The sequence below is a fragment of the Zea mays genome, chromosome 10, assembly GCF_902167145.1.
Source record: "Zea mays cultivar B73 chromosome 10, Zm-B73-REFERENCE-NAM-5.0, whole genome shotgun sequence".
Taxonomy (NCBI): Eukaryota; Viridiplantae; Streptophyta; class Magnoliopsida; order Poales; family Poaceae; genus Zea; species Zea mays.
The window spans coordinates 121463326-121487193 of NC_050105.1; the positions used below are offsets into that span (position 1 = coordinate 121463326).

A 23868-nucleotide genomic window follows, 5' to 3' on the forward strand; every position below is an offset into this window, starting at 1 on the left:
CGTGGTTGCCCGTTTCCGTCCACCAAACGGAATTTGAGCCCCGAACACACCAACCACCGTTCGGCTGTACTGCTGCTATATAATAGCCTCCTCCTCGCTGGACGCCGGCCACGCAACGCAACTATCCCCACTTCACCGCGCGGAAAAAACAAAGAGATTCCCCTTTGCTCTACAGGAAGCGCCGACGCCGTTGATGGAATTCGGAAGGACCAAAGCTGCTGCCGTAGCCCTGATCCCCGAAGCGACCTTCCGCCGGTCCAGTCTGTCCTTCTCGGCCTCCGCGACGCCGTGGTCCCGGGAGGTGTGGGTCAACGCATCCAAATAACGGCTCTTCCAGAGGTGCGCTCACCAACTCGATTTGGTTGTACACGTGCAATTGGAATTCTGGGGTGGATGCATGCTCTTTTATGTTAACTGTAAGCCCAACCAATAGATTGTTCATTCGAACTACTACTTCAGTAATCCCAACACTCAGAATAATGTTGGATTCAGACATATATTAGATAGAAGAAGTGGAGCATGCTTGTGAAAACAAGCAGCGCCAGTAATTAGTCATTTTCAGCCTGTATTGGGTGAACTGATCTGAGTATCTGACCTTCTTGCCCTTGTGTTATAGGAAAACACTGCTGAATTTCTCAGCTGGTGCCTAGTGGTGGGAAATAAAGCTAGGGACCCAGCATCCTTGTGATAGCAATCACATCATTGGTGTTGTTTTTTCAGCTTACGCTGAAACTAGACTGATCAAGAAGGCGACCAGCTGTCAAAATGCATAGACAGAAGAACCCAAACTCTGGGTGGGCTGCGTTTGATCGCAAGCAGCGCAGTGCAGATGGCAGTGGGTATGAAGGTGATGCTGATCCATTTCCGTCTCTCTCAAATTCTGGAGCCTCTAATATTGCTAGTAGCTCCATTACAGAAAAGAATGGGCTAAAACGAAAGCCCTTTGCTTCAGTGGTTCGCCCTTCTGTTGATTCTGGAGCTGTTAGTACTGGATGCGGAAATAAGAATTCTGCTAATCACGTGGACAGCGGGAATCACGGTGCAATCTCTGCACCTCTTAATAAAGTTAAGATCTTGAAAGATGCACACAGTTGGGCCGACATTCACTTAATTGAGGATGTACTAGCTGCTGTGAATAATGATGTCGGACAAGCATCTGATTTGTTGAAAGTTATGGACTCTCCTGCCTTGCAGACTGGAGAGGGCAGAACATCTGGCCAACTGGCTGATGTGATGAATAAAACACACGGATCACCATCAGAAAGTGCTGCAGCAGGCAAAGCAAATCCAGATAGCTCACAGTTGTTGCTGCCCCTGATGAACTTTCCCTCTATACCCTTGCAGCCTGAATTCGAAGATATTGATGATGAATACTTCAGCTACCGGAAAGATGCATTGAAAATGATGAGGTATGATGAAATTCCTTGTTTGTTCTTATATTTTTCAAACTGTCTGCTGTTAGCATAATATTTACTCTGGGTTATGCATAGAAGAAACGTGTCTCTATTCTCTCTGTATCCACCAGGAGCCTAGGATGTCCATTCTAGTTCTAGCCGTGACATGTACACTAGTAAGCATAGAACTTTCGTATGATCATTTACTCTTGTAGTTCCAAACTTGCATGAGCATTCAAAGCCATTAATTGGTAAAGAATTGTAGAAAGGAATATGAAATCCTTGAATTATAGGTCTAACAGGCCATAAAAATTTATTAGACACTAAGACAGTTCAAGATGGTAATAATTTTTTATTTAAGGTTTGTGCACCAATTTTATGTGATGACCAAAGTCAACTCTTTTCAAGTGAAATAATGAGCCTCATTCTTTCCTTTTGGTTGCAGGGCTGCCACAAAGCATTCCCAGTCTGCCAGTAATGCATTTTTGAGAGATGACCATGCTGCTGCCAAGGAACTTTCTCTCAGAGCTCAGGAAGAGCGGGCAGCTGCTGAAAAGCTAAATAACAAGGCAGCGGAAGAAATTTTTCGCCTTAGGAATAGCAATAATGACATCTGGAAGATAGACATGCATGGTCTTCATGCATCAGAGGCTGTGGCAGTATTGGAGAGGCATCTCCACATGATAGAGTTCCAGCAACCTGGGAATAAGTCAGCCTCATCTGAGGACTTAGCTAAGTTGGAATCTGCATATTCTGAATCAACCACTGGTTCAAACATTGAGCTTGCTGCTGAGAAGGTGGTCTTACGCCGGCCTAAGCAGTCTATCTTACATGTGATCACAGGTAACCTATTGTTCCTATATGCATGCTTTCCTATCACACACAGTTGATGGTTTCATATCAAAACTAAAACAGTTTATGTTCGTCAGTTTTCTTGCCACTATCTTTGTAAATATGATCTGCAGACATGCAATTTAATGGATGAGGGCATCTTATCATTTTACAAACAGATAATGCATTGGTTTGGTTCATCTAATAACAGCATATATAGAAGAAAGAATGGTATCATGTTCATGATGTAAGCAACACCAGCTTTGGCAGTAACTCTTTTCTGTTTGTACTTTACACAGGGATGGGTAACCATAGCAAAGGGCAGGCTTCACTACCTGTTGCCGTTAGGGGTTTCCTTATTGAGAACGGGTAACATTCGATGCAATCAATACAACTCTACGCCTAAGTGTACACAAAAGTACGATTGACAGCCTTCTGCTTGCAGGTATCGATTTGATGAGCTGAGGCCTGGTGTTTTTGCGGTTCGTCCAAAATTCCGCCGCAGGTGAACCTGTGGAAGTTTGTACAATTGTAACATGGTGGTGGCTTGGGGTGATTATGTGCTCTAAATTTTACACTAAAATTTAAGGATCAAATCGGATTAGGATCAGACTCTATTTTTATTATGAAGTAGATCCTTCGGTACCTCCACGGCATCACCGACTTCGTCCTTCTCCTTCATCGATTTGCGACCGTTGTTCTCGTTTTCTACACCGATACCGATTAGGGTGGTTATCCCGATACCTGTCGGTTCACTTTCGGTTTTGCCGTCTTTCTTAGCGACAACCTCGTCTCTTCTGGTCTTCGAAGCGACAGCCTGTCGTCTCCCGCTCCAGCGCCGAGTCGACATGGCTTCGTCAGCTGCTCCAGAAGCTACAATGTTCGTTGACTCGAAGCACTTTTGTCTACTGTGATAACATCAGCGTCATATACTTCTCCTCCAACCTTATCCAGCATCAGCGCTCGAAGCATGTCGATCTCGACCTACATTTCCTTCGCGAGTGGGTTGCCGTCAAAGATGTGCGGGTTCTTTATGTCCCGACTACTTAGTTTGTCGACATCTTCACCAAGGGCTTCCCTGCGTCGATGTTCGATGACTTTCAGTCCAGTCTCAACATCTCCCGTAGCTAGAGTTTTGACTGTGGTTAATGTGTATTCAGTGTAATGGGCTATGTATTCAGTGTAATGGGGCTTTGTGTAATGGGCTTAGGTCCAACATCTATATTATAAATTTAGCACACGACCTTGATAAGGGTTAGGGTTTCAGTCCAATAATTTTCGAACTAAAATTATTTAAGTGCCCAAACGAATTATGAAAGAAGATTTGGATTGTGACCCGTTACCATCTCTAGTGCTAGCTCTACTGCCTACAAGAGACTAGATGTAACACCTCAAAATCTCATTTTGAGAATTATGTATTTTTTTTTCTTTTCATCTTGAATTAGATTTTTTTTCACATAACTTTTGAAGTTACATCTCCTAAAACAAAAGTTTTATAGTAAAGATTCAATAAAAAGATTCTTCTATAAATTATTCTTTGATGAAGTTGATAAGTATTATAAGGATAAATATTAGAGCTTTACTTAATAGAGATTATACAAAAAAAACATATATATATCTTTAAAATAATTAGGTGGAGTAACATATCCAAAAGTATGTACTTATGTAAGATAATAAACAAACAAATAAATAAAATAGTACTTCATCACATGTTGGATTTGGATTGTGCTTGTTATTTTGAAGATTAAATGTGAAACCAGAGTCAAATTTGAATTTGAAAATTTCAAATAAATAGAGATAGGAATAAAACAAAAATTCAAATGAAAAAAATAGAAAAAGGGAAAGATGAATCGCTACCTGGGCCGAGGTCCTTGTTTTCGGCCCATTCCTAGCCTAAACCCTGCGTAGCCCACCCTCCCATTTCATTCGCGCGGGCCCAACGATACTCTCTTTTTCCCCCTGCACTCGGCTTGGGCCAATGTGGGCTCATTTTCCTCAGCCGCATGGTCCATCTGCAAGCTCAGCCGCACCTATCTAACTATCCCCGTGGGACCTTCTTGTCAGAGTTATCGTCTTCAATAGATTGGGGGCGGAATCCGTGGCCGGGGATGTAGCGACCCAACACGTGCTCGGCTAAATCGCTAGCGCGCATGCCGCAATACTCGCGGGTCGTCGCGGATCGTTGGGGGCCGGCGCGTCTCCCTATATAATCCTGGCCTCACCGCCTCGTCGTTCCATCCAAGCGCGTCGTGAACAGAGAGACCTGGGTCAGGGAAAAGAGAGAAGCCGGGGGCCCTTCGCCGTCGACACAGAGAACCGCGGGCGAGGTCGTGGTGTGCCGCCGGTGTGCGCGAGATCCGGGGTGGTTTACTCGTTGCCTGCGTTGGCGCGTGGACGGTTCGGCTTGCGGCAATCACTCGTCGGTGCACAGAATCCGCCGCGGATCGCAGGTCACCGTGGTCAAGGCCCCACACACCATAACCGCCGGTAAGAACCCCTCCATTGATTTCGCCATCCTCTCCGCTCTGTGTAGCATCCGTTCAATGGGAGTTTGGGCATCAGGGCACCGATCCGGCATGCTCCGGCGTGACCACTGTCGCGGCGCGGTGGTGTCGCTGCCCCTGTTGTTTGCCGTGAGCTAGAAGATGCCCTTCCACCGTTGGATCCAAGGCCAGTGGTGAAGATTAGATCTAGTTCAATGTGGCGGGGACCGTCGATCTCGCTATGGGTGGCTAAGATTAGAGGCTTGTACCGGTTCGGCTCGGCTCGATCTCGACCGTAGATCGGTGTGTAAGCGGGCACAGTTGGTTTGGGGCTGTTTTAAATCATGGTCGTCGATCTCGTGATCCGCGGCTCGGATGTATTGGTGGGTTGGGATCTAATCCGATCCCTGAATTCAGGATCGGACGGCTGTGATTAGCTCGTACCCCTTCGCCCCGGCATTTATTCAAAAGAGTCCTTATGTTATTAGAATATAGATCCCGCCGTCCACTCTGGTGAATCGCTGTGTCTAGGACGCTTTTGCGCTTTAGCCCCTTTCCTTTTATATAATCATGCGAGCAATCCAGGAAAATAAGAAAACAGAGAAATACTTATAGAAATTGATTTTAATACAAAAATAAATCCATAAACTTATATAATTCATATTAGATTCATTTTAGCTCCAAATTAAGTCATTTCAGTTGCTATAATTCTGTAATATTATGGTTTATCATCTAGTACCACAATTTTTACATGAAAGTCACATTAAAATTTATATCCTAGTTAATCTTATATCATAATATCTTAGGAAATTCATAACTCCTTAACCGTAACTCCGATTTTAGTGGTTCTCATTCCCACGATCTCGTAGCAACGCGTAGACTATTATTATGCAGTATGTTCTTATGTTTGGTGTGATGTTAATTTTGTCTATACCATGTCTGTTTGTATTGCTACGACTAGCGCGAAGTTTCGAAGACCTGAAGAATCATCCTGGTAATAGGAATCTCAAGTCACAGGCAAGTTGTGCCCTTGATCACTTCTTTTACCCACTCATGTTCTAATTAATCATAATGATCTGCATAGGTTAATTTTGATGGGACCTAATAGGTTACCCTAGTTTGTTTATCCTGAATACCTTGTTTAACCCCTGAATCACTTGGGTAGTTCTGCTACTGCTTTATATGGTTTTGGGTTAATATTTCATTATATCTATGTTCCAATTATGTTGTTATTTTATTTATGTTCATGACAAGATCATTAAATGTTAATTGGAACATAGAGCTTAACTTGAGAAACACGTGCCACCACAAGGGTTTATGGACGCCCTTGGCTGATTAATTAGGAAAGCTAGTGGAGGACTACCTTACCCGAAAGGGGCAAGGGCAGTAGGGGAGTGGTCAGTGTAGGGAGGCCCTCGGGAGGATTTTGCTGCGATGGCGGTCCTGCAAGGGATTCCTGCATTGGAGCTTCCTATAAACTGTAGCGGGTTTTCTGAAGCTAGTGGAACTTTGTAAAGGCCTCGTAGTGTTACCCTGCCTCGCCTCCTCGGTAGAGGTGTATAGGAAGTCGCGATCCCTTGGCAGATGGGTAACATGACTTGTGGGTAAAGGGTACCACCTCTGCAGAGTGTAAAACTGGTATACTAGCCGAGCTCACGGTCATGAGCAGCTCAGGACTCTCTGATGATTAATTTATGGAACTAAATTCAAATTGTCATATGCATTGCATCGCAGGTGATGTTGTTACTTTTGTTCTACTATTTAATTGGGTTGGTATTTACTTATACTTAGTAATTGCTAATAAAATTTTGACCAACTTTAAAAGCAATGCTCAGCTCTAACCATCCTCTTTGGTAAGCCTTACACTTCACGTGAGCTCCCACCTTTGGCGAGTTCATGCACATTATTCCCCACAACTTGTTGAGCGATGAATGTATGTGAGCTCACTCTTGCTGTCTCACACCCCCCACAGGTCAAGAACAGGTAACAGGTACCGCAGGATGAGGCGCTTGGAGGATGCTGCGATGTGTTCGTGAGAGGTCTAGGCCGTCGTCTCCCAGTCAACTTCGGGTTGCTGGACCGTTGTCTCCTTATAATGTAATTATCTATTTTGTATAGAACTCCTGTTATATAGTAAATATGTGACATTCGATCCTGTGCCATGATTCATCATATGTGTGAGACTTGGTCCCAGCACACCTGATGATTATGTTCGCGCCCGGGTCTTGGTGCCCCGAAAACCCGGGTGTGACACTAGAATGGCAGGGGGGTCATAGGAAACTTCGGCAACTCATTGTTTATTTTTCTTGATTAATAATAAAGCAAATTTGTACATTTGTGATGCTCCTTTAACCTTGTCAAACAGGATCTCACTTGACATGTAATGTTGTGATACATGATTTGTCGCGTGATTCTTTTAGGGCTTATTTGGATGTATAAATATTTGAGGGGCATATAATCATATGCCCATCAATCCCCTCCAAACCCTCTACATCCGAGCAAGCCCTTACTCTCTTAGAGGCTCTGCCGATAAAAGGCACTCGCCACAACTCACAACTCGCTTGTCTACTTCGTATCTTTTCTTCACTATAAAACATTGTTTTTCCAGCAAGGCAACAGATGTCCTCTGGGCATTGTGATTTATACTGACTTTTCATTTACCCTGCAAGCTTATGCTTTCAAGCATGCATTATAACAGGAAAAAAATCTGAGGCGGGCTACTATTTCTGTACGTGCCCTGACCCTCTGTTAGACCTTGTTCGGTTATTCCTATCATATATGGATTGGATGGATTGAAAAAATTTATGAAAGATTTTGATTTGTTTGGAATTTAAACTCATCCAATCCACATGGATTGAGAGCAAAAAGAACACGCCTTAAGTGGTAAATATGGCTCCTAGAGGTGTCGATGTGGAATTTCCCACCGGGTTTAGACATCTCACACCCATCCCTATAAAGCTATACTTATCCCCATCCTCATATCCATAACCATCATAGGTATACAATTCATCACATACACATCCCTATTCAGGTATCAAATCTCCAATGGGTCCCATCTTCGTCATGAAAATTTTGATCACATTATATTTTTTATAGCATTAACAACTACACGACACCTAACAAACAATACATCACAAATAAATCTAGCATTTAACAAGAAAACATTATTTAACCATGCAACAAAGTGACACATGAACTGGCGGCGTGGGGTGACGTCTAGTTGGCCGTATGGGTTGATGGATGTGTGATTAAAAGGGTTAGGAGAGGTAAAATTATTTGTTGGGCTTATTGCCTATTAGAATACATTCCTAATTTTACTGGGTAAATATTATCCATGGATAATCCGGTTCCGATTCTGCTTTTTATACTCATACTCACATACCTAATCGGTAAAGAATTTCTCCTAAATCCGTACCCATATAGATTAAAATCTTCTTATACCTTAACTCTAGTAGAGAAATTTTCTATGACTTACCGGGTATCAGGTCCTCGTTTGTCGTTGACGAGACTGTTCGCTTGACTTCAATTAAAACTACTTTTATTATTTTTATAATGTTTTTCTATGGATTGCAGATGTAGTTGGCTTTAATGCGAAGTTGTTCCGAAGTTGTTTTTGTCACCTCAGGGGCTCCTCTCCCTGCGTGCGGGCTTTCGTTTCGTGCAGTTGTGTGGTTTGCGAGCGCAGAGCAGTTCGTGGACGTGGAGCCAGGTGGTCTGCTGCCCGAAGAAGCCACACTACGCTCCACGCATCGCGTAGACGGCGTAGTTGGCTCGCGGGACCCCGGAGTCAGCATCGCGCCGCTCTCTCCCGAAGCTCGCGCGTCTCCTCGGCGCCCGGAGCGAGCCTGAGGCGCGCGGACAAACGATGTCCTCGCCGGCGGCGGCGACGCTGCACCCTTCCCCCACCTTCCTTGCCTCCGGCCCTCGCTACCGCCGCCGCGTGAGTGCTCTTGTGATTCTTCCCGCTCCCCCCCCCGAGTGTAATTTGGTGATGTATTCGGCTGGTGGAATCCACGCGCAGCGATACGGTTAGTAGGGTTCCAACGCCGTACCTCGTTCCGAAGCTGCCATATTCTTCTGGGAGGCCGCTTAACCATGGATCATCTGGTTCTAATTGACACGAAACTGTACAGTTGAGTGAGTGTTAGATTTGGAGGCTGATCCGGACACAATTGTTTGGATGATCGTTTTGTACCGAAGGGCCAGATTGATGGTTTGGATTTTCAGTATATGCTCGATCTGCGGGGGTAAGACCTTCCCCACAACATTTCATTTAAGAGACCTTCAAACCCTCGAACTCTTGCACCATACACAATGGTACTGTAGCTCATGTGAGAATGTCCGCGACTGAGACCAGGCCTTAAACCCGTGCTTTGATGTCGGACAGACGAGACTACAAGAGTCAAATTCAGAGGAGAGCTACTCAAATCACCTAACCAACTCAGCTAGAAGTACTCACCACCTAACCAACTCAGGTAGAAGCCCTTTCACGATTGTCAGTATATGCTATACACATAAATCATGATTTCCAGGTATGACACATACTGATTCAGTGATTCTGTTAGATAATGGTAGTTTGTTGGAGTGCTTCATTAAGCAGGAGAAAAATGGATATATCACACACACACACTACAAGTTGCTTGTCTGAGCCTTGTGCGTGTAACATTCAAGATTGAACGCGGCAAACCGACTGGGCTGTTCCAGAATAAGTTTGGTCTAAAGTAGCCATATGGTTTACGCCCATTCTGGCATCTGTTTAGTTTCCTTTGTTTACTTATATTCTGTTCAGTATAATGTTTGTTCATCCTGCTACATAATTTTGTTCTCAAAACTAAGTTTGCTTACTCTGGCGATGATCATTTGCAGGGACATCCATCTTCGAAGGTCAGCTTCCGAAGGTTGGCGCCACGATTAAAGGTCAATGCACTTTTTGGATGGCCTAGGGGGGACACGACAGCACGTGAACTGATCCCTCCTGCTGAATCCTATACGCTCTCAGGGTCAGCCTCAGAGGTGTTTGTGTTTCTTGAGTGAACTCCTTTTTGAGGACCTATGCACCTAATTCATGATTTCCTTAATCACTCGTTTATTTCAGGTAGGTGCAAAACCACGTGAGGTGTCTATATCTGTTGCTTCTTCAATCATGGACATTCCTGCTGCGGATTGGGATGCCTGTGCGTGTGATTTAGATGATCCTGGAAATTTTAACCCTTTCCTTACTTATGCATTCCTCTCAAGCTTAGAAGAATCAGGTTCTGCGGTCAAGGTAAGCACATAAAGCACCATGTATTCTCGTCGGATCATTATAAGACATTTCAGTTTTAATCACTGTTCACCTACTGCCTATACAGTTGTTTTGCCCGAATAATGGCTAAACGATAGGTGACTGACTGTATAGCGTTTAGTGTTTATGTGAACACTAGTTTTAGTCGCTAAGTACCCAAGCTCCATTATATGCATGCACAATGTTGAATACATTGGTTTTGACGATAAATTTGCTGTGTTTAATTGACAACAGAACCACAAACAAGATTTGTCTGCAATATCACTAGGCAAATTGAGACATCACAAATTATGAATGACCTATGATGAGGGAGTTCCTTTTCTATGTGCTTAGCAGTTAGCACCCATATGATTGTGATTCTTAATTCCACAGTTTCTTTCTTTTTGAAAAATATTGCCATAGATTGAACAAATATTAGATCTAATTTTTATTCTGTACCAATAATCATGGATGTACACTCTGTTATCTTATTGTCTTCCTTGTGACCTTGGTCGCCTCGACTGATTTCAGGAAACTGGCTGGTTACCTTTTCATATTGTTGCACGGGATGAGAATGGACATATTATAGGTGTTGTTCCACTTTACCTTAAAAGGTTTAACATCGTTAACAAAATATCATCTCCTGTTTTCCTACTTGCGATGTAGTAGGTTCTCGTTTTATCTTGTTCATTGTCTGAGAGACAACATTGTGAACTTGCAGCCATTCTAGGGGAGAGTTTGTGTTTGATCAATCATGGGCAGAAGCTTACTACAACTATGGCCTTGAATACTATCCAAAGCTCCAGTCTTGTGTGCCTTTTACTCCAGTAACTGGTCAAAGAATATTACTTCGAAATACATCATACCGTGATCAAGTTTTTGACGCACTAGTCAAAGGTTTGATGAGCCTCACTACCAAGGTATCTGGGTTAGCATTCTTGCAAATATTGGTTTAAAGTAGTGCCTACTAAGAATGCCTAAGAATTGTAGCAAACGTCCTATAGTTATAGCGTCTATGTGCTACTGTTCATTGTTTCCACATTTTATCAGTTCTACTTCATATGGCATTGTGATATCCTCTAGGGCCCCACTATTTCTTAATTCTTGAGTCATCTGTCTTCTTTCGTTCTTGTTTTCTTGACATTTACAGCTTATACCAAAGGGCACAAAGTATTTCGTTTAAATAGAATAATTTGATTGTCTGCTTGCAGCTACAAAGTTGCTAAAGCAGGGGTTGATCATTACTTAATTTGTGCGGGTGAGGAGTCAATGCTGAAGTATAAAAGTTTTAAATCCTGTCTCTCTTTACAACTCATGTTTCTATACATAGTGACAACTTGGGTTGCTTTGTTTATTTATCAACTACCTCTGTATAGCTCTTAAAAGACTGCCTTCAGATGTATTGAACTAAGTTAATATCTGTTGGTTTCTTCTGCATTTCAGATGAATGTGTCATCATTACATATTACGTTTCCGTCCGAAGGTGAATTCAGTAAACTGAAGGATAGTGGGTTGTTACAAAGAATCGGGTTGCAATATCACTGGAGAAATCGGAATTACAAGAGGTGATAACACATTATGATATCAATAGCATTTTCTTCTGGAATCTGGATGGTTCGATGCTTGAAGTTGGGACTTCTAAGTCCTAACCCTATTGTACTGCAACTTGGGGGTTTGAATGCTTGGGTGGGACATCTCATTTTAAGAAAGTCTTGGTGGACTAAAAGTGCAAACAAGCTCACAGTTTGGGTGCAGCTAATATTTCCTCATATACTGTTAACTCAAGGCATTTTTCTGTTCTTTTTTCACGACCTCTCTTGTTTCTTAAAAAATATGACACTTGGCTGTAGTAATTTATCTTTAAATAGTGGTGAACCAGCTTGTTATAGCATGCTGGTTAGACTTTATCTGTGGGCCATGAGGTTTTATACCTATTTTGGCTAATTTTTTTCCTTTATTAGTGCCAAAAGAAGTAGTTATCTTGACCAGATAATTGTAGCTAAGAGGCTAAGAGCACATTTCAGATTTTTTTTTGAGAACGCGCAGGAGAACTGCGCATCTTATATATTAGAGAGGAAAGGAAACATTACAAAAGAGGAGATGTTGCTGAGCAAATCTCCCAAAGACCCACATAACCCCGAAGGGAAATACAGAATAGTACTGAAACTAGACCCGACCTCGCCCAGGGCAGCAACTAAGCCCATGCTCCCGATCTCCTTAGCTCCTGCTAATACCCAGCAAACACACTCATCTGAGAAACATCTAAAAATCCTGGGTAAGGATGGAGTCTCCCCATGAAACACTGCTCTGTTTCTCTGGAGCCATAGGCACCAAGCCCCCAGGATGATCAGAGAGTTAAGCCCTTTTTTCCTGGTCTTGATAACCCTAAGGCTCACCTTTCCCCACCAGTCTGCAAAATTCTCCTCATCAGCTGTCGGAGTGAGATGCCCCAAGCCAATAGCAGCAAGAATTGTATGCCAAAATTGCCGGGCAAAAATGCACGCAATAAGGAGGTGCTGAATTGTCTCTTGGGCTTGATCACACATTGGGCAAACATCTAGGTGTGGCATCCCCCTCAACTGTAATCTGTCAGTTGTCCAACATTTGTTCCTTATTGCCAACCAAAGGAAGAACTTGCATTTAGGAGGAGCCCATGTCTTCCATAATCTCTTCCAAGGCTCAAAAACAGTAGAGCCTAAGAAAAGGACTTTGTAGCAGGATTTAGAGGAGATCAGCCCTGATGCCTCATGTCTCCAAACATGGCGGTCTTCCTCCTGAGAAAGCTGCACCTCCCCTAAAGTATCCCATAAGAAAAGAAATTGTTGATTCCAATCAAGGAAGGGGGGGTGTTGATATGTGCTATCCATTACCTGTTTTCAAGAGCCTGATCCACTGTCATAGAGGTAAGAGCTCGTTTAGCCACCTTGGACACCACTTCTGAAGCAAGATCTCTGATGGAGCATCCATTTAGCCACTTATCTGTCCAGAACAAGGTATTAGAGCCATTTCCCACATGAGAAATCAGAGATGCTGCAAAAAGGTCTTTAACATGCTGCTGAATGGGGATGGACAAGCCATGCCAAGGTCTGTGCCGATCTGTTTTTTGAAGCCAAAGCCATTTGATTTGAAGGGCCCAACACATGTGTTGTAAATTAGGAATCCCAAGCCCGCCATACTTCAAAGGTCTTGTGACTGTATCCCAGGCCACGAGGCAGCTGCCTCTCATTTCTCCCTCTCCACACAAATCCTTTTCTGATTTTATCAATTTTGTTAATCACCCACTTAGGGACATTCATAGCAAGGAAGAGATAAACTGGGATGGTTGAGAGTACAAAGCGCACAAGGGCTGTCCTTCCAGCAAGGTTGAGGAGCCTAGCTTTCCAATTTGGTAGCCTATCCGCAATCTTGTCAACCCAAGTCATCAAAATATTCCTGCTAAGCTTCTTATCTGAGATAGGCAGCTCCAAGTAAGTGCAAGGGAAGGAAGAAGGGGTGCATTGCAGAATGTTACACCCTTCATGCAGCAAATCATCCTCACATCTTATTGGGATGGCACAACTCTTGTGTAAATTAGTTACTAGGCCAGAAGCTTCTCCAAAACAGTCAAGAATGAGTTTGACATAGTTTAGCTCATCCTCCCTAGGCTTGACAAACAAGACTACATCATCTGCATATAGAGATAATCTGGACTTCATAATGGCACCTTCCAGACTAGACAACAATTGTTTTTCTTCTGCCACTTTGAAAAGGCTGCTGAGGACATCCATCACCAGGACAAAGAGCATTGGGGAGAGGGGGTCCCCTTGCCTCAAACCTCTGCGATGTCTGATCTGCTCCCCTGGAAATCCATTTAATAAAATTTGAGTCGATGAAGTGGCCAGCAAATTGGAAATAAGATTCCTCCACCTATTACCAAAGCCAAGGTGGGTTAATACCTCAAGAAGGAATGCCCAGGAAACAGAATCAAATGCCTTTGTTAAGTCCAATTTCAGAAAAAGGCTGGCCACTTTTTTCCTGTGTAAGGACTTACTTGAGTGCTGGACCAACATATAATTGTCATGAATGGGTCTGCCTCTAACAAAAGCACTCTGATTAGCCTCAACCATCTTGTTGAGGAGAGGAGCAAGCCTATTAGCAAGGACCTTTGTGGACAGCTTTGCAACAGTAAATTGGAGAGATGGAGTTTTATCTGCCTGAAGCCTCCTGCTATGCTTTATCTGAAATGTGCACCAAGCATAGCATGTGGACCATCGTTTTGAAACAGTAAATTTTTTATGGAATCACTGCCTTGTTGATTTTGTGCTAAACTTTGTGAGATTACCTGTTAGTTGGCTAGTTTATTGTGATTTCTCAATGTGTGCTGATATTCTTTGTTCACCATGCCTTTTCAGTTTTGATGAGTTTCTGATGGATTTGAAGCAGCCTAAACGGAAGAATATCAGACAAGAACGTAAAAAGGTTTACCTTACGTAAAAAGGCTTACCTTCTTTTGGCTTAATTGATTCAAATGTGCTTGTCAATTGAGGATAATCTTTTTTTCCCAGATTCCTGCCCAAAATTTGCAAATGAAGCGACTTCGTGGAGACGAAATAAAGGTAATTATGAGGGAGAGATAGTTCTTCAATTGTACTCTTCAGACTTCTTTTATACCATATTCTTCACCAATATCACATTAGCTTTGTTGCTTTCTTGGCAGCTTACTTATAATTGTTTCTATTCACATTGCAGAGCAGACACTGGGACACCTTCTATAAATTCTACCGTAACACAACTGATAATCAGTTTGGTTTCGCATTCTTCTTACCTTGTATTTTTTATTTATTCTACACCTAACGTTATCCCATGTTGTTCTTGAAATGGTTGTTGATCTACTGTCGGCATTCATACATATCATGATGCAGCACCATTCTTGTTGACTAACTCTCAACATGAATTCTGTTGTTCATTTCTTCTTATTTAACATAGTTTCCCTAGGTTGGTTTATTTTTTTTAATCTGCTCCCTCTATTAAACATGTATGATTTTTTTAAAGGAGTAATATTTAATGTGATACTGTATATTAAGAACTAAATTTAATCAAAGCAAGCAAGGAATAGAAGTTTAGCAAATTATTGGCAAAATATTATTTAATTGAGCTAAATGGTCACTTAAACAGATACAATTGGCCATTGTGTAGTTTTTTAAACGGTCTAAATGGGAAATAAGGATTGGAGTTTGAAATTTGAAGTAATAACTGATAAATGCATGTGACTGCTAGCACATAGCCTTCTTCTTGAATTGGAAGATGCAACAAAGTTTTAAGAACCATCACCGTGTGAGTACGTGAACCCCTCACCTTTTGGCACTTTTTTTGTTATTACACGGCATATCTGTAGGTATTTTTCGTGACCGTGCCTAGACAGATTTTTCATTAAGAAGAGGGGCATATATGTAGGTACAAATTAGGATTGGTTAGACTTCGCTTGTGCAGTAATGTAGTTTTATGTATTTTCACTTGTAGCTAGGGAAATAGGGATGCTTCCATTTTAATATGTCTTCTTTTTTCTTTTTTTCTTTTCTATTGCATCCCATGTGCGAAAGGGCCTCTAGCTGAGTTGGTTAGGTGGTCTGAGTAGCACTCTTCAGGTCCTGAGTTCGAATCTCAGTGGGATCGAATTTAAGGTTGAGGTTAAAAAAGGTCACTCACCCTGATCATGTGCACACGAGGTGAACTGATCTATGAGGGGCGGATCCTCGTGTAGGGTCTGGGAGGACTTAAAGCACGAGTAAAAGATTTGGCCTATAGTGGCCGAGTTTTTTTTATCTCATCCCATGTCCTCTGTTTCGAAATCTGAATCTGTTCAATTAAATGAGTTCTGTGGCAACACAATGATCGAGAGAAAGCAAAAGTCACATCACATCCTTTCTCATAGGTTACTTTTCGCTGCAGTTGGGGCAGACCATACTTGACAAGGGATTTCTTTCACCTCTTGGGAGAAAAGATGGGGGATAATGTGATGCTTATAGTTGCTGAAAAAGATGATAAACTAGTTGCTGGCGCTCTTAACCTTATTGGAGGTGATACACTATTTGGCCGGTTATGGGGATGCCTGCCAGATGCTTACTTTCCCAATTTGCATTTTGAAGCTTGCTATTATCAGGTATTTTGCTCATGTTTGGAACCATAGAACAATGCCAATATATGGTCCGCTTACAGTATAGTGATATTGTCCAGGCAATTGAAGCAGCCATAGAGTTAAACCTGAGTAAGGTGGAGGCAGGTGCTCAGGGAGAGCACAAGATCCAGCGTGGTTACCTCCCAGTGACAACTTACAGCTGCCACTACTTTTCAAATCCTGGTTTTGCGGCAGCTATTGGAAATTATCTTACTCATGAGACGGCTCAGGTATTTCCATGTTGATATTTTCAACCAGTTTATCTTCAAAACTATGTGATATCTTTTTTTTCTGCAAGCAAAACTATGTGATGTCAACCTTGCTGTCTTTTGTGAACGCACATATAGCTCTTTCATCTAAGTGCATAGTATCTGTAGTTAATCAAGCATCCAATGCCAAAGTCATCTGTCATGACCATGGCTCTTGTATTCTCTTCAGTAGGCGTTTTTGCTATTCTTGGTTGGGCCGCTGGCCCATGTAAGAAACTAGCCGGCAGTATATAAGCCGGGGTGGGTGGTGGGCTATTCATCAAGAGAAATAAAATTCTATTACGGGGCGTTTGGATCCCTTCATTTTAAAAGAATTAGAATTCACTCAATAAAGTAACTTATTTAGTTTGGAATTTGGCATTCCACCACTTTCCAAAGTTCAGATATAACCCTATCTCAAATTCATAGGGTGGAGGATAGGAAATGATTTTATGTATGATTAGAATTTGTTTCTAATCTGTAACTTACATGACACTCTTCGTTCTACTCCTCTATAATAAAAATGTAGCACATAAATATTTAGGACATCTTGCTAATAATAGTATACAAATATATTTTGTATAAAAGTAAATTAGCTTAATTGATATATGCCTAAATTACTATTATTAGAATGGAATTCAATTCCAGTGATCCAAACGGGGCGTTACCTGAATCTTCTCTGAATCAACCCCACGGACTCAGCCGCTTCCTGTCTTCCTTCTGCTCTCTGTCTCTCTCTCTTGTCTAAATTCTGTTCTCTAGTTCAATATTCTAACGTGAGAGGGTTGAGTTCGTGACATCACCCTAGATTGAGTACCACATCTGGCACCCTTAAGACCTTGTTCGGTTAATTCCAATTCCATGTGGATTGGAGTGTATTGTAATGGATTGGGATGGATTTTGATTTGCTATGAATTTAAACCGACTCAATACCACCTAATCCACATTGGTTAACGCGGAAACGAATAAGCCCTAAATCTGAAACTTGTCCTGTTTTCGTTTCAATATATTTTCCACTACATTAGCCTCACATTCTGATGGGCCCATCGGGTGCTCCAGTGTACAACATCATCACCATTAGTTGATTGATACACACACACAGAGAAGAAATTATTACCGCGGCAGCCGCTTTTTGGAGCTAATTATTCTAGTTAGCCGGTGCTGAGTGTGACTAAGATTTGTTAATGCCATATATTAACGCATATGGTATGATATCTTATTTTAACTTTTTTTCTAGCTTATTGTTGATAAGTTCTATTTTCCCTCCGAGTGGTGAGTAACTGCTGACATTACCAGCGTGTCATTTACTTTATACCAGACTCTTCTTTTCTTAAAATCCTCTAGGAAATGCAGTTTACTATGGTGGACAGTCTGCATACCTTTCTGCCTTTTTCCTGAAACTCCCAACTAATATATCCGGGTGTTAATAATACCAGGTTAAGCATGCTATTAAGGTCCTTCGTGATTCCGGACCATACAAGGAAGACATACTGAAAGAGTTCGCTGCTCAACAAGACGACGACCTGTAGAATACAGAAGGGACTTAAACTATTTGCATACTGTTTTATAGAACTAACATCTTCTATGTAGCAACAGGGATACAGGTCGTCCAAAGTGTTACCAAACTACGAATCCCACATTTGGACACTGCTAGGACTGTAAATATTTAACATTGTAACATCAGTCTTACGGCGTTGAGTTGGGAGCTATAGCTATACTCAGTTGTCTCGCTCTTACTTTTCCCCAACAGAAGGACTTGATGCTTCCTGTATATTGCGCTTTGACTTTGATTAGATTTATAGGAAAAAAATTACATAAATATCTGCAGCTGTCATTCAGTCACGATACGTTAGCATCCTAAATATCAAAGAATGAAAAAGTCTTGCCACAGGACGACGGATGCGCTTATATTCGCGATTAGAAAAAAAAGTAGCTTTATTTCCTTTTAAATATCAGGTTAGACGTGTCATTGAAAGTTTTGCTCTGGCATGATGCTGGTCCGTACGAGGAGGAAATATCGAAAGATCTGCACGGGATTCGGCCCCTCTGCATACAGTATCATAGCAGTAGAATCTTTCTTTCCTTTTTATGCAACGGTTGAGTTCGGTGATGATCGTGATCCCATTCCCATGCCTCCAGTGGTTGAGATTGCGCAGCTCAAGGCTTACATGAACAAACTGGTAGTGGTAAACATCGCAATCATCGAGTCGGGAGGGTCCGATGCTACGACAAGTCAACAACCTGCGTTGTCGTCTTTCCCCTGGGATCGGATGGGAATATCGGATCTGATCATCCGAGCTGGTGAGCAATCGCCATCGCCGTCCGTCGCGTGAAGCATATCAGCCCGGATCCAGGCCGAAGAGGACGCCAGGTACTTGGCTCGGGTCACGCGTTGCATTCTGATTCAGTGGATTCTATACAGAGGAGAGGATACAGGGGAGCGTACCCCCCGTGGCCTCGTATCGTACGTACATACATACGTCTCCCTCAAATCAAGAAACAAACGCCACGCAGACGGCAGACGCGAGCGTACCCAATCCCAAAGCAGTCAATCTTCTACAGTGCCTAAATTAAAGGCTAAGCTAGACCTCCACGGCTGTTGGAGGTTTTTTTTTTTGGTTCAGCAGCTGAAAAACTCTGCATTTGCATCACCAGTCTCCTGCTGGTGCCCAGGACACGCACCGCTGCTCAGGCGCACCACGGGGAGAGCGAGCAGCGGCCGTCCGACGACGCCCACCTGTGCAGGAGCTCTCCCAGGCACAGCGCCGCGTACGCCAGCACGACGAGCTTGAGCAGGAGCGGCAGGTACTCCACGCCCGACGAGTGCAGCACCTGGCACCAGGAGAGACAAGACAACCGACCAGAGAACAATGAGGGAACGGAACTGGACGGCACGGGAGCGGGCGAGCTGCGGTCGTCAGCGGGCAACGTACCATGGCGACTCCGGCGAGGCTCGCTCGCCGTCCAGACGGCGACGCGGCGCCGGCAGGATGCGGCGGCTTTTGATTCCTCTTGGCCACGACGGCGGCCTCGCACGGCGCGGCGCCCTTGCTGGGCCTCGCGGCGGCGGAGCAGTTCCGGAGGCGCTGCACGTCCTTGCTCTGCAGGGGCTTCACGATGAAGTCCTCGGCGCCGGCGCTCAGGCATCTGCTCCGGAGAATAACGAGGCCGTCAGTACACACGGGTCGAGTGGATGAATGAATAAATGTTACCCCGTCAGTACACACGGGCCAGGGCTTTTGGCCCCGTCTGCTATTCTATCTCACGGGATGATTCAGCATGCATTCACAGGGGACGGGATAGGGACCAAAGGAAACGGTGCTCAAAAAGAGGAAAGAACAGAGCCGGCTGGCTCACCGGCTGATCCTCTGGGGCTCGTCTTCTGACGACATGACGACGACCGGGATCGGCTCCAGGGGGTTCAGTGCCTGCCAGTTTTAGAGCAATTTGCAGCGGCGTGAGACCGAGACACACACATACATAAAATGCCGCAGCGACTGATATTGCTTCTTGCAGCGGGGTAAGTAAGTTGTAAGTACCTTGATGGCCTTGAGGAGGTCGTAGCCGGTCATCTCGGGCATGCAGTAGTCCGTGAGCACCATGTCGACGGCCTGCTCCTGCAAAAAGCGTCGCAGGTCGTAAATAAAGAACTGCACTGCAGACTTGCACAGTGCAGCAGGTCGTCTCGGAAACAGGCAGGCATCCTTTTGCCTTACCGCCATGGAAAAGCGGCTGCCTTTTGCTCCCCCAAAGAGGGGGCGGGGAACAGAAGCCGTCACGCGCGCATGCGCGGACGCGTGGGCCGTACGATACGGCGCGGCCTGTGGTGCAGGAGGCACCGAGGCAGGAGCCCATGCGCTCTCTTTGTGAGCAGCTCCCCGGCACGGGAAAGGGATGCCGGCCGGCGGCCGGACCTGGTGGTGCTGAGTGCTGACTAATCCCGTGTGTCGCCTTCAGGCTAGCTCGCTGTGGGCAGGGCAGGTAGCGGCTGTTACCTCGCCGCCGTCCTTGAGGCCGAGGAACTCCATCGCCTTCCTCGCGCTGTCGACGGCGATGACTGGGTGAAACATCACACGAGCTGTTTAGAATTAATATACTCTACCGGTCTAGCCTGATAGTATGTATATATATATAAAAAAAACAGAGCAGAAGTGGCACGGACAAACTGGAAACGGTGACAGCCGATGAAAAGCAGAGGCAGATCAGCTCTGGAAATGCATGCACGCACGCGTGGTGCTCTTCCAGAGTTGAAAAACAGGGGGGAGCCAGCCTGCGAGCTCTCGCGGTGCGAGCGACGCGGACGGAAGAAGAAGAATCGAATGGTAGGAAAGAGAAACTGGGAGGAGGTGGGCAGGTGGTTCTGTGGTAGACACCAGAGGGGTGGCTGACCGTGGAATGAGCCGGCGCAGGAGTCGCTGCTGAGAAGCAGCTGCGCCACCCGGCGGTCGACGGGGGAGTCGTCCACCACCAGCACCCTCATCACCCCCTCCGCCTCCACTCCTCCTGCCGCTGCTTCCATCTCCGCTGACCTGTCGTCGCTCCCCTCTGCTCCTCTCTGTTTCGGTGTCCCTCTGCTCTTTCTCGCCAACCAGAGCGGGGGGCAGCGGCAGCGGCGAAAGTTTATAAAGCGCGGCAAGGAAGAGTGTTGCCGGCCGCGTGCTCTTATAAGCGTGAGCGTGACGCCACAGGAGGCCAGGTCCAGGACGAAGAGAGAGAGAGAGAGAGAGAGAGAGAGAGAGAGAGAGAGAGAGAGAGAGAGAGAGAGAGAGAGAGAGAGAGAGAGAGAGAGAGAGAGAGAGAGAGAGAGAGAGAGAGAGAGAGAGAGAGAGAGAGAGAGAGAGAGAGAGAGAGAGAGAGAGAGAGAGAGAGAGAGAGAGAGAGAGAGAGAGAGAGAGAGAGAGAGAGAGAGAGAGAGAGAGAGAGAGAGAGAGAGAGAGAGAGAGGAGGAGGCAATCCTCTGACGGCTCGCAGGACAGGGACGGCTCCTAGTATGGATGGTGTCAGGACTGAGGCAGGCAGGCAGGCCGCAGGCGTGCGTGACGACTGATGAAGGAGGAGAGGAGGGTGGCTCGCCGGCACGGGAATCGCTTTTCCTCTCTAGATTTTGCTGTCGGGGAATCTCTCCACACCGCGCTCCCCTCCACCTTCTTCGTCTCTTTTTTGGTCCTCCCTTCAATCCTTTTTTTTATGAAGCGCGGCGTGTGTAGACTCCAATACCCGTGTGCTCCAGTTATGTCGTCGCCGTCTGCATCATTTGTGAGAACCACCTGTGATATCTACTTCTACTGCTGAGCCAAACGCCAAACATGCGAGCTCAGACTTAAACAATACTCCCTCCGTTTCTTTGTAGTTATCGCTGCATAGTTCAATTTTGCACTATCCAGCGATAACTAAAATGAAACGGAGGGAGTAGCTCTTAGGTATGTACAACCTAATTAAACAAGAGGTTTTTTTAGTCTTTAGTGGATTAAGTGAAAAAATCAAGAGACATACTCTTCGTGAAGAACTCGTTTCTAGACGATTCTTTATACATTCTGTATCTTGGCTGCAATTATTATTTATGGGCTTAGTGTTGTATCACTACACCAAAATCATACACTTCCTACGATTTTTTAACTTTCTACAGCTTTTATAACAAACCATAGGAAATAAATAACTTTCGAGAGACAACTGGTAGCTCTAAGAAATAAACATAACTTCCTACGATATTTTATAAAAGTTATAGGAAGTTAGCTTTCATATGCTGACCCGTGTGTGCGGTTAAGCGAGCCGCTAACTTCCTAGAGGCAGCCGTAGAAAGTTAGCATGGGCAGCTAACTTCCTACGGCCTTCTCTAGGAGGTTAGCTTTCAGTTGCTGATCTGCGGGTGCGGTCAAACGAGCCGCTAACTTCTTACGACCGCCTCTAGGAAGTTAGCTGCACATGCTAACTTTCTACGGCCTCCTCTAAGAAGTTAGATTTCAGCTTTTGACCAGTCAAACAAAAAGCTAACTTCCTACGACCTGCTCTAGGAAGTTAATTAACTTCCTAGAGTACATGTACAACCTCTAGGAAGTTAAGTAACTTCCTACAGCTTTACTCTAGGAAGTTATATTTTTTATCTTAAACCACTACTCAATCTTATCATCTTCTCACTCTCCTTTCTCCCTCCCATGTCTTCCACCAGGACCAAAGCCGCCGCCGCACGCCCCCGTCAGCGCGCCCGCTCCCGCCTCCGCCCGCCCCTCTCGACCATGCCCCCGTCCGTCGCGCCCGCCGACGTGCCCAACCCTGGCCCCGCCCGCCGTGTTCTCGCACAGCAGCGGCCCACTCAACGGCGGCGACTCTCTCTCCGACAGCCCACCAGTCTTGCCGGAGATCGATGACGCAAAGGTCAGTTCTTGCCTCGCCACCTTCTCGTGCCTCGGGGATACTACTAGGCACACGTACAACTAGCTTCTCTGCAATTTTTGGCGATGAACTCGTAGACTAGCATCGGGACCTCCACTTCGAGGCAGCAGCCCAGGAGCTTGACGATGTTCTTGTGGTTGATCTGGGAGAGGATGAGCATCTCCTTGCCGAACTCCTTCTTCTGCTGCTCGCTGGCCATCAACGAGACGCACCGTTTAACCGCGACGACACCGTCGTCCTTGAACAGGCCCCTATAGACGGTGCCGAAGCCACCGCGGCCGAGGATGTTCTTGTCAGCGAAGTTGTCAGTCGCCTCGATGAGCTCTGCTTCTGTGAAGACGGTGAAGGCAGTTCCTTGCTTTAGGCTTATCTCGTGCAGCAGAAGCATCCCACCGTGTTGTTGGAAATACTTCCGCTTGATTTTGGCCAGCTTCTTCCTCTCATGGATAATTTGTTCAAAGAGTTACAATAATTCGAATGGCTACTATCGGAGACAATGATTAGAGTTTATCAAATTAATGATAGACGTTTCTAATTATTAAGAGTTTCTAGGATTCATTTTTTCCCTAGTGCGTCTGGTGAAATTAATATGGTGTGGCCATTGAGATATCTAATTAACAATAGCAAGTTAGTTACATTGACAATAATGATATTGGTGGATATTGTTTTTTAGAAACAAAATAGATCCAATAGCTATATTATTATCCTTGGTTATTAGAGTCTATCCAACTGAACTGATGGTAGTATGTTCATGCTCTCCCGTCCTGTCCTGTGACAGCTTTTGTGAATTTTCATTTTATTCCCTAGTGTGTCTGATGAGAATTAAATGGGCTCTGAAACACTAAGCCTCAAACATATAGAAGAGAAAACTGTGCTTACCCACAGATAGTAGCGTCGCAACGTTCAAGGGTGTCGGACAATCGTGACCTCCAGGTGTGTTCTTGCATCCAGCGCATGGAGGTGGTTTAGCAACACACTCATCAATGTTTGTATACATACATACAGAGTATATAGATCCCAAGGATACCGTATGCATATATTTGTTTTGAGGAATTCTTTGTTGTACTTGCACACATGAACCAAAAAAGATACACACACTTGCAAC

General features: G+C 44.6%; 4 protein-coding genes across 11 annotated transcripts; 2 read left to right on the plus strand and 2 right to left on the minus strand.

Moving 5' to 3' along the window:
* Positions 1-96: 96 nt before the first annotated feature.
* Positions 97-3497, plus strand: LOC100304429 (smr (Small MutS Related) domain-containing protein). 3 transcript variants are annotated; one of them, XM_008663874.2, is made up of 5 exons: positions 97-339; positions 617-1409; positions 1840-2237; positions 2525-2594; positions 2671-3497. In XM_008663874.2, the coding sequence occupies exons 2-5, from the start codon at positions 766-768 to the stop codon at positions 2732-2734; spliced, it is 1176 nt and encodes a 391-aa protein (XP_008662096.1). In that variant the 5' UTR covers positions 97-339; positions 617-765; the 3' UTR covers positions 2735-3497. The 3 variants fall into 3 exon arrangements, with proteins under 3 accessions (XP_008662096.1, XP_008662097.1, NP_001159335.1); XM_008663875.2 differs by having other exon boundaries at positions 721-1409; NM_001165863.1 differs by having other exon boundaries at positions 128-1409; positions 2525-2869.
* A 4827-nt stretch (positions 3498-8324) lies between these two features.
* Positions 8325-18192, plus strand: LOC100381692 (uncharacterized). Of its 2 annotated transcripts, none has more exons than XM_008663888.4 (12): positions 8325-8648; positions 9575-9721; positions 9804-9974; positions 10503-10585; positions 10693-10891; positions 11415-11536; positions 14363-14429; positions 14516-14566; positions 14700-14752; positions 15900-16110; positions 16185-16355; positions 17810-18192. In XM_008663888.4, the coding sequence occupies exons 1-12, from the start codon at positions 8574-8576 to the stop codon at positions 17900-17902; spliced, it is 1443 nt and encodes a 480-aa protein (XP_008662110.1). In that variant the 5' UTR covers positions 8325-8573; the 3' UTR covers positions 17903-18192. The 2 variants fall into 2 exon arrangements, with proteins under 2 accessions (XP_008662110.1, NP_001167975.1); NM_001174504.1 differs by having other exon boundaries at positions 8516-8648; positions 9575-9708; positions 17810-18135.
* A 98-nt stretch (positions 18193-18290) lies between these two features.
* On the minus strand, positions 18291-21004 carry LOC100272408 (RR1-Corn type-A response regulator). 5 transcript variants are annotated; one of them, XM_008663321.4, is made up of 6 exons: positions 20763-21004; positions 20369-20430; positions 19913-19990; positions 19731-19801; positions 19307-19520; positions 18749-19205 (listed from the first exon to the last, which is right to left on the minus strand). In XM_008663321.4, exons 1-6 carry the CDS (start codon positions 20890-20892, stop codon positions 19062-19064), a joined length of 699 nt encoding a protein of 232 aa, XP_008661543.1. In that variant the 5' UTR covers positions 20893-21004; the 3' UTR covers positions 18749-19061. The 5 variants fall into 5 exon arrangements, with proteins under 5 accessions (XP_035818840.1, XP_008661543.1, XP_008661544.1 ...); XM_008663322.3 differs by having other exon boundaries at positions 20536-20968; XM_020544925.3 differs by having other exon boundaries at positions 19913-19984; positions 20763-20962.
* A 1500-nt stretch (positions 21005-22504) lies between these two features.
* LOC109942906 (wall-associated receptor kinase-like 1) lies at positions 22505-23183 on the minus strand. The gene is made up of 2 exons (XM_020545473.1): positions 22810-23183; positions 22505-22720 (listed from the first exon to the last, which is right to left on the minus strand). The coding sequence occupies exons 1-2, from the start codon at positions 23149-23151 to the stop codon at positions 22505-22507; spliced, it is 558 nt and encodes a 185-aa protein (XP_020401062.1). The 5' UTR covers positions 23152-23183.
* Between the last annotated feature and the right edge of the window lie 685 nt (positions 23184-23868).